At 39.7% G+C, this 10034-nt stretch overlaps 1 protein-coding gene across 8 annotated transcripts in view; it reads right to left on the bottom strand.

Moving 5' to 3' along the window:
• Positions 1-868: 868 nt before the first annotated feature.
• The window catches only part of FCHSD2 (FCH and double SH3 domains 2), a 325325-nt gene continuing 316159 nt past the window's right edge, over positions 869-10034 (bottom strand). For 6 of the 8 annotated variants that reach the window (XM_073661305.1, XM_073661306.1, XM_073661303.1 and 3 more), the window contains 7 exons: positions 7574-7708; positions 6144-6227; positions 4740-4917; positions 3936-4156; positions 3614-3746; positions 2606-2688; positions 869-2456 (listed from right to left, as the gene is read on the bottom strand). In XM_073661305.1, the coding sequence (XP_073517406.1) occupies positions 2373-2456; positions 2606-2688; positions 3614-3746; positions 3936-4156; positions 4740-4917; positions 6144-6227; positions 7574-7708 (918 nt within the window). In that variant the 3' untranslated portion in view covers positions 869-2372. The remainder of the gene's footprint in view (positions 2457-2605; positions 2689-3613; positions 3747-3935; positions 4157-4739; positions 4918-6143; positions 6228-7573; positions 7709-10034) is intronic. The other 2 variants (XM_073661302.1, XM_073661307.1) reach the window with 1 other exon arrangement.

The following is a 10034-nucleotide window of genomic DNA, read 5'->3' as shown; positions in this document are numbered from 1 at the left end:
TACAATATACAGAAACCGGATAGTTTGTTTTTTTCATCACACATTCCTATGAACACAGTAATATACTGTACTAACACATATGATAGGAGTCGTTTTTACGAGGACTTACTAGGAGCCTCAGCGCGGGAGCTGGGAGGTACCGCTGATCGGCCTCCCTGTTAGGTGCAACCGCGGGGATCGATCGCAGCGGTGGTAGGGTCACCATCAGGACGCCCGCCCAATGGGCAAACACCATCCCTGGGATTAAAGGGTCATTCCAGCCTCTAACAAAGGTCACGATGCTCCACTTGAAAGTGATGAGCGCTCCGTGCTGGAGGAGACGGACAGCAGACCCCATGAGTGAATGAAAAAAAAATCATGCAAAAAAATAAAAAGTTATATATTTCTAAAGCCAAAACAAAAATATATACATGAAAAAATAATACGTCTTTCTAATATATATATATATATATATATATATATATATATATATATATATATATATAGTGCAGATACTACAATATAGTGTGTATGTGTTATATATAGATATATATTTTTTTTTATACACATACGCACTATATGTATATATATATATATATATATATATATATATATATATATATATACACACACACACACACAAATCTTAAATATACTTATGCATAAAAAATTATTTAAGTATATTTAAAATGTGTAATATAGTGTGCATGTCTAATATATATATATATATATATATATATATACACACATACATACATATATATATATATATATTAGTGCAGATATTTATATACATATATGTGGATATATATATATACACACACATACATATATATATATATATATATATATTAGTGCAGATATTTATATACATATATGTGGATATAAATATCTGCATACACATATATATATATATATTTTACACGTACACCATATATTACATATATATTATTTTTTATGCATAATATATATATATTTAGCTTTAGAAATATTCATGGAAGCAAAAGGTTAAAACAAAGAGAAAGAACTAAAAAAGTAAATAACAATAGACACTTTTGCCATTTTCCCCTAGTCATAGAATCCCTGAAACGTTTTGTAATAAAAAGGTTATACATTTTTTTTTTGTTACATTTTTGATTGACACTTATTTTTGTTATTGCGTCCTATTATTTAGACTTTATGGGGTCAAAAAAAAAGAGCCAAATAATGTACAGTATATGCCAGCATTCTCCAATATTTAGGTCTATTTGCAAATGGTTTATACATTTTCTATGTTTTTTAAGTTCTCTTTTGCCCCAGAAATGTTAATAAATAGGAAAGAATAATAAAAGTGTAACAGTATATGGAACTATTTCCCAACCCATAAGCATCAATCAAATCTAAAAATGTTTTTTTTTTTTTTTTTTTTAAAACAAACCCATATATATTAAAAAAAAAATGTTAAAATATATGTGCATATATATCACTTTACCTGTGAAAGAAAATGTGTATTTAAGTATTTCACTTTTTAACATTCTTTACGGTATTATGATGAATAGGGGAAAATACTAAAAGTGGATATTTTTAGCTAGTTTTTTTAGTTCATTCATATATATATATATATATATATATATATATATATATATATATATATATATATATATATATATATATATACACACACACATTTTTTTCATGGATGGTGAGAGGTGGAATTACCCTTTAATCTTCTTGCCTGCAGCACTAAAAGGGTTAATTCCGACATGCCAGAATTTTGCCGCTGTGGCTTTTCCTGCAAATTAAATGGGAATTCTGCAGCAAAATCAGGAACATGTGGATTTTGCTGCAGGTTCACGGAGGATTCCACACCGTTCACATTGGGCAGAATAAACGCTTTAGCACAGCGGGATGAAGCTGCTGATGAAAATCCACAACCTGCTATTTTTTTTCCATCAAGCGTGGATGCGGGTTTTGAAAATCGCACCACAAATTTGCAGCAAAACCGCCACATGTGAACATGGCCAAAAAAAAGAAAAAAACGCTACTGCAAGTCTACAATCAGTGGCATGTAATAAATAAATAAGTAACCCCAAAAAAACCAGACTGGTAACGCTGCGGCTGGACGCCCTCTTTCCCCTCCTCTGGGCGGCCGTTCTGCACTGAACGCACCACTGCGATACGTCCCACAGTCGGTTTGCACGTTAGACCCCACTGGTGTCTGATCAGGGAGGCCGGGGTCCAATTATTAAAACAACAATTAAAAAAAAAAAAAAAAGGCACAAAATGTCCCAGATTTGTTGCGTTTCTGTCTCTCCCATCCTCCCGGGACTGGATATGCACAAGGTGCAGAAAAGTTTAGGGACCAAATGACTCATTTGGACCACGACTTCAGCAGAGAAGCTGGGGGGCCGTTGTTAAACCAACGTAATTTCCACATCTTCTGCCTTCTCTGGGGGGCGCCGGTGAGCCTGTGTAGGGGGAGGTGGAGCTGCTCGCACCTGGAAGAAAAAGAAACCAATTACAAAAACACAGACCCTCCCCTCCCCCGTTTGTCCCCGGCGGTCGCTTACAAGTTTCAATATTTGAATTTGAAAAATGAAAATATTTTAAAAATGTAACTGAAAAATAAAGAATAGAAGAAGTTTACCGGCCGTAACTTGCTCTGGTAGCCGTCGGTGGGGATCCGCGGCGGCAGCGATGTGGATGGCGATTCTAGATTTAGATTATTTTCTGGGAAGAAGAAAAAAAAAAAAAAGATTCAGAGCGAAAAATAAAACAAAATCAGAAGAATTAAAAAAAAAAAAGTCCCCAAAATAGAAAGAATTCCTTACATTTCACGATAGGTTTCTTGAGTTTTCATATACAAAAATATAGATGAAACATACAAAAAAAAAAAAATCTATGAAATTGTTCTCCTCTTATGTCACATATCGGAAAAATATAAATATTTGAGGATTTCTCCAGATGTATCATTATAAGCCTCCAGCCTCTATCTAGGGTGATGCATCGGGATGGGGTCTGTACAAGTGTAAGCCACGGACCCAAAAATTCTGCCACCAGACAGCATAGCCTTGAGAGAGGAAATATACTAGGCATATCTTTTGACTTCCAATTTCATATAACACACAGTAAGGATTGCTTAATCAAAAAATCCTTCCCTTGCAGAAATGTCAGACCATTATATTACATTTAAAAAAAAAAAAGTTAAAAATAGGGAGGTAAAGGGGGGAAAAAAAAGCTAAAAAAAGTAAATAAAAGTTAAAATCAGGTGAGGAAGTTTGTAAGCACATAGCCACAATATAATATATACACATAAAAGCTACTTCGTATTACTTTTTAACTTTGTTTTTTTTTTTAGCCTTCTTTTAACTTTTTCAGAGAGTTATAAAGAGTTAAAAAAGGAAGATTTAAGAAGAGAAAAAGAAAGGTAAAAAAAAAGCTAAAAATAGTAGATAACAGTTTAAAAGTAATACAAAGTAGCTTAGAAGTGTGCACACATGATATATATATATATATATATATATATAGATATATATATATATAGATATAGATATATGGATATGCGCTTATAAACTTCCTCTTTTTAACTCTTTTTTTTCCATTATATAATTTTACTCTTAGTTTTGTAAACTTGAAATAGAAGAAAAGGCCTTACCAGTTACAGAAGAAGGGGATCGGGGGAAATATAGGGAGCTCCTCTTGTCCGGGCTGAATATGGGGCTAGTTGGGGGCTGGTCATAGAGGGGAAGTGGTGGGAGAGAATTCTGTGGCTTTGGGGAAGGGGATACCTGTGGTAGAAAAATAAATGTATTTATTTAATTTTTTAATAGTAGGAATTTATTTATTTTTATTTTTTTAAATAAATCTAAAAATAAAAAAGAAATCAAGTGCACAAAAATTTACTAATGATTGTTCCGATTGATAAACAGGACATGGATCTGTCACGTACATGAATGAATTAGGTTTTCCCCTCGTACCTGAATGTCTTCGATCCAATGAGTGTCGCCGTTTTCCGACCCACTCAGCTCCTCCACCAGCACAGAGGGGAAAACGCCAACGCGGCCGTTGAATTCGCCCTCCCAGAATCCGTCATCGTCCTGATTCTCTTTATTCAAGATTCGGATAATGGCTCCTTCTGGGAATGACAACTCGTCTTCCGTTTGGCCATCGTAATCGTAAAGTGCTTTCACAAAACATACTGTGGATTAGGAGAAAATGGCCGAAAAAAAATAACTGAGAGGCCGGATAAGAATATTTACAGTTAAAATGATCGCTGTTAATGTAATGTGCAAATTTTAATTATGGCGCCAAAACCTGTTCATGGATTTGGTCTGTCATTGCAGCTTGGCTTCATGGAGGTGAGCTGTAATACCAGACAAAACCTGTGGACAAGTGTGGCGCTCTAGTTAGAAGTAGTCGCAATGTTATTCTAATCCTGGAAGCCCTGATGGGTGTTTCCTGTAGTATAGGTAGGTCTCAAAATATTACAGAAAGCTCAACCCATTTCGGATCATCATACAGGAAGTTTTAGCATTTTAAGTTGATGAGGAGCTACACTTCAGAGGCCTAAACCCCTCCAGTCATTAAACCCCACCAAGAAGGAAAGTCAGGAAATGAGACTCAATACATAGAGGCTCCATGGGTGAAAAGTCTATGTCATAAACTCCTCCTTTTCACCCATGGGGACTCTGTTACATAGTATTATTTTTTTACACCTTCATTGAATAGAAAAGGATTTATAAGACACAGTATGTTAAAGATTAGCCAGATGTTTTAGTTACCGCTTGTGTCGCCATTCATGCTCCCTGACGCCATTTCCGCGTCGTTAGAATTACTGGATGTGTGAGAACGGTTGTCTAAGGCGGCCAGAGACTGCAGCATACTCAGGAGGCTGTTTGATGTAGGAAACTGGAGATACTTTTCAGGGACGTAGCCAACCTGCCCCGATTTATTTCTTGCCTGATTTGGATGGGGGGGGGGGGGTGAAAAAAAAAACCATAAAAAAAAGGCAGAACACCACCGGTAAGAGAATAAGCTCCCAGGCAAGATTCCATACCTCAACCTAATGACATATACACAACAGACCTCCTCAGCTAGTCTACAGCTCCCCAGCATGATAGAAGTGGAAGTAGTGACAATCAAATATCATGCAATGTTTACATTGATGGATTTAGGTTAGGTAGTCCAAAATGTTGGACTAGGACCTAGGGGTTTTACTCTATATCCCCAGGATTTGAATGTTCCCCCCAAAAAAATCCAGGAATGTTTCTCCAACAAGTATCTTGAAGGTTCTGTATATGAAAGTTCCTCTGCACAATCTAGGCAGGTCTCCCAACAGATGGTGGAGAATGCGGGCACACAATGACAACAGCTGGTGTATGAAGAAAATATCTTGGATAAAATCAGCAGGGGGCATCTGGTAACCAAAATTACCCTTAAAACCTCTAGGTCCTTTGTTTTTTTTTTTTGGTGGGTTGGGGGTAAGAGAACAGGGATTACAAGATGTCGGACTTGTTTTCTCATTGACTTCAGGTACCCAAGATTGTTAACGCTGTCGTTATAATGTTGGTTAATGAGACAAGAGTTTTTACAATTTTAAAGGGGTTTTTCCCATCCTATAATGTGATGACATATTACTAAGATACGCCATCACTTTTGACTGGGTCCGACCTTTGGGACCACCCCGGATCCAGAGAATGCATAGCATCACTTTTTCCATTTTTTTTTTCTTCCCCAACATAGCCCACTAAGGATAAATGAGGTTCCCAAAGATTGGACCGGCCCATTATGATCCATCCTAGCAATATATTACTGATTTGGATCCAGTCTCTACCATCTACGGTGGTTGGAAACTCTCGGGTACAGATTATTCCTGGCTAATTTTACTACAAGGCACGTAAAGGTGTCGAGAGGAGAAGGGGTCATTTATCTTATTTAGCCTTTGTTTCAAAAACAGCGCCACATCAGTCTACAGGTTGCATGAGGTACTGCAGCTCCACCCTATTCACTTTAAAGAAGCGGAGATGTAATACCAGAAACAACCTGTGGATGGCGGGTGGTGCTGTTTCTGGAGGAGAGCAGCCATGTTTTTTTTTATTTTTGAGATATATACAACAAAATTCTCAACAATTGCGTTTAAAATAATAATAATAATAAAAAAAAAAAAAGTTTCAAAACTCCCATACCTTGACCCAGTCTTCCATATCCCCGTCCTCTATCACTTCGAGCATCTCATGTTCCTCTATGGTCAGCTCGTCCGGCTGAGACGCCTGTAGGACAGAGAGGAGGGGACTTTATACCGAGGGGCTTATCTGCCTTGTTTCCTGACGTGATTGATCCTCGCTCTCGTGACTCCGACTCATCAACGTGACCGATAAATATTTTATCAGGTTTTTTTTTTTTCTTGAACTGCTGTGAAACTCGGCTCATTGTCCAGCAAATCGTAAAAGTTTAAAAAAAACTTTAACAATTCTTAATTAACTCCTTAACGACCTGTGATGTACATTTTCCTCATAGGTCGTTAAGCGAAGCATGAAGCCGGCTCAGGAGCTGATCCTGCTTCATACGCGGCAGATATCGGCTGTGTCACCAAGCCGGCATCTGCCTTCAACGACAGCGGCTGGACCGGGCTCCGATTGCTGCAGTTTAACTATTTAAATGCTGCTGCCAATCACCAACAGTGGCATTTAAATAAGTCCAACGCTTTCAGCGGCCCCCTGATACGTGATCGCGGGGAATCGGATAGGTTAATATGGCCGCCGGGGTTCTGCTGAAGTCCTCCATAACTGCCATCTTGGTTCTCCTGGAAAGCTCAGCCATTGGAGCGGTTTCTCCATATACTGCAATACTTTGGTACGGCAGTACATAGTATACACGTTCAGATGATCACAGATTTAAGTTCCGTTAAGGAAATGCAAAAATAAACATGAAAAAAAAAAGGGGTTTAGATAATATTTTTTAAAAGTATATCTAAAAGTTTAAAAACAACCCAATTTTCTCTCACAAAAAAGAGAAAAAAACAAAAAACATTACATATTTGGTATCAGTGCATCCAAAAAAACGTCAGGTCTATTAAAAGATACAATCATTTAAATGAGGGGAAAAAAAAAAATGAAAATGAAAAATTGAAACACCAGAATTTCCATGTTTTTGGTTGCAGCACTTAAAAAAAAAAAAATGCAATAAAAAGTGATCAAAACATCAGATGTAACCCAAGATTTTATCAATAAGACAAATTAGCTCAGCGCCCAGAAAATAATCCCTCACACAGCTCCATGGACTTAAAACTAAAAAAGTGTCAAAAATAGCTACACTAAATTTCTGTCTTATTACTTTTTTTTTTCCATCTTTTTATTGCAAAAAGTTACATTATCCATTAAAAAGTGTCGAAATCAACATTTGCCCAAGAATTTCTGGCTGGAAAAAAAAAAAAAAAATCATCATTCCAGAGAAGGGAGATTAGAGATTATTTCCAAAAAGCAATTTTGTGACGTTTTAAAAAGTAGCAATTAAGTCTGGAAAACAAGACCCAGGACCTCAATAGCAGCAGCAGCATGGACTGCCCGTACTCAGGGGTCTGCCCACGTGATGGTGGCTCCTCTGTGAGTGCACAGACCTGGTAAGAGTAGATGACTTTACAGGTCAACGGATAATTCCTCAACGTTCCTGAAGGACTGGAGCTGCTGTCATCAAAGGCGTCCATGCTGTCCTCCAGCTCCTCGCCGTCATCCCTGTCCAGGTCCGCGTTCCCCTGATCAAAAGAAGAAAATTAAGTCGTGAGCAGATACAATATAATTCCTTTCATTCAGGATTCAATACACCGTAATCCAGAAAGTCTAATCATTTTTATAAAGTGAAAGGGAAAGAAAAACAGAAGACTCCAATCCTGTGACCATCAGATAACCTGGCACCTGGCAAGTCCTTCAGATCCAGAGGTCTCGGAAGTAGGGTGTAATGGGGTCTACTCTACCCCCTAAACCGTGTTCTTTAGCTTTGCTAGTGTTTGGCTAACGGATGAACTTTGAGGCAACATTCAACATGGAGCTTTGTTAGGAGACTTCCCCACCATTGTAAGTTTGGATTTATTTGACTCTTCTTTCCCAGAGAGTCCACCCAAAAAAATCAACGAGACCTCATGGTCTACTAGAAGAAGATGGAAAATTTCCTGGGTGCCGCAGAAACTAGATACTCTGCCATCAGCGCCGCAAAAGGAATCGGGTTGGCCACTAAAAAGGAGATGTGGGCACGGACAAAACATTTTTGGAGGTGAAGCAGCTCCAAAAGTCAAAGACTGGCAGAGTGACACTGCTGGCCAGATCCTAACCACTCCATATTGGAGAGGAGGGTGGCCACCCTGGGCTAGGACCTCCCTCACCAAGAGCCCTCCAAACTTAGCTCATCCTTCACCAAGAGCCAGCTTCTATCAAACACTAGCCCCTCCAAACTAAGCTCATCCTTCACCAAGAGCCGGCTTCTATCAAACACTAGCCCCTCCAAACTAAGCTCATCCTTCACCAAGAGCCCGCTTCTATAAACACTAGCCCCTCCAAATTAAGCTCATACCTCACCAAGAGCCAGCTTCTATAAAGACTAGCCCCTCCAAACTAGGCTCATCCTTCACCAAGAGCCCGCTTCTATCAAACACTAGCCCCTCCAAATTAAGCTCATCCTTCACCAAGAGCCAGCTTCTATAAACACTAGCCCCTCCAAATTAAGCTCATACCTCACCAAGAGCCAGCTTCTATAACGACTAGCCCCTCCAAACTAGGCTCATCCTTCACCAAGAGCCCGTTTCTATAAACACTAGCCCCTCCAAATTAAGCTCATACCTCACCAAGAGCCCGCTTCTATAACGACTAGCCCCTCCAAACTAGGCTCATCCTTCACCAAGAGCCCGCTTCTATCAAACACTAGCCCCTCCAAACTAGGCTCATCCTTCACCAAGAGCCCGCTTCTATCAAACACTAGCCCCTCCAAATTAAGCTCATCCCTCACCAAGAGCCCGCTTCTATCAAACACTAGCCCCTCCAAATTAAGCTCATCCTTCACCAAGAGCCCGCTTCTATCAAACACTAGCCCCTCCAAATTAAGCTCATCCCTCACCAAGAGCCCGCTTCTATCAAACACTAGCCCCTCCAAATTAAGCTCATCCCTCACCAAGAGCCCGCTTCTATAAACACTAGCCCCTCCAAATTAAGCTCATACCTCACCAAGAGCCCGCTTCTATAAACACTAGCCCCTCCAAACTTAGCTCATCCTTCACCAAGAGCCAGCTTCTATCAAACACTAGCCCCTCCAAACTAAACTCATCCTTCACCAAGAGCCGGCTTCTATCAAACACTAGCCCCTCCAAACTAAGCTCATCCTTCACCAAGAGCCGGCTTCTATCAAACACTAGCCCCTCCAAACTAAGCTCATCCTTCACCAAGAGCCCGCTTCTATCAAACACTAGCCCCTCCAAATTAAGCTCATCCCTCACCAAGAGCCCGCTTCTATCAAACACTAGCCCCTCCAAATTAAGCTCATCCCTCACCAAGAGCCCGCTTCTATCAAACACTAGCCCCTCCAAATTAAGCTCATCCCTCACCAAGAGCCCGCTTCTATAAACACTAACCCCTCCAAATTAAGCTCATCCCTCACCAAGAGCCCGCTTCTATAAACACTAACCCCTCCAAATTAAGCTCATACCTCACCAAGAGCCCGCTTCTATAAACACTAGCCCCTCCAAACTAAACTCATCCTTCACCAAGAGCCGGCTTCTATCAAACACTAGCCCCTCCAAACTAAGCTCATCCTTCACCAAGAGCCCGCTTCTATCAAACACTAGCCCCTCCAAATTAAGCTCATCCCTCACCAAGAGCCCGCTTCTATCAAACACTAGCCCCTCCAAATTAAGCTCATCCCTCACCAAGAGCCCGCTTCTATAAACACTAACCCCTCCAAATTAAGCTCATACCTCACCAAGAGCCCGCTTCTATAAACACTAGCCCCTCCAAACTAAACTCATCCTTCACCAAGAGCCGGCTTCTATCAAACACTAGCCCCTCCAAACTAAGCTCATTCTTCACCAAGAGCCC

This window comes from Phyllobates terribilis, unplaced genomic scaffold (assembly GCF_046119375.1).
Source record: "Phyllobates terribilis strain yellow unplaced genomic scaffold, ASM4611937v1 Scaffold_2__4_contigs__length_985480577, whole genome shotgun sequence".
Classification (NCBI taxonomy): Eukaryota; Metazoa; Chordata; class Amphibia; order Anura; family Dendrobatidae; genus Phyllobates; species Phyllobates terribilis.
This window is presented reverse-complemented; position numbering and strand designations above follow the sequence as displayed.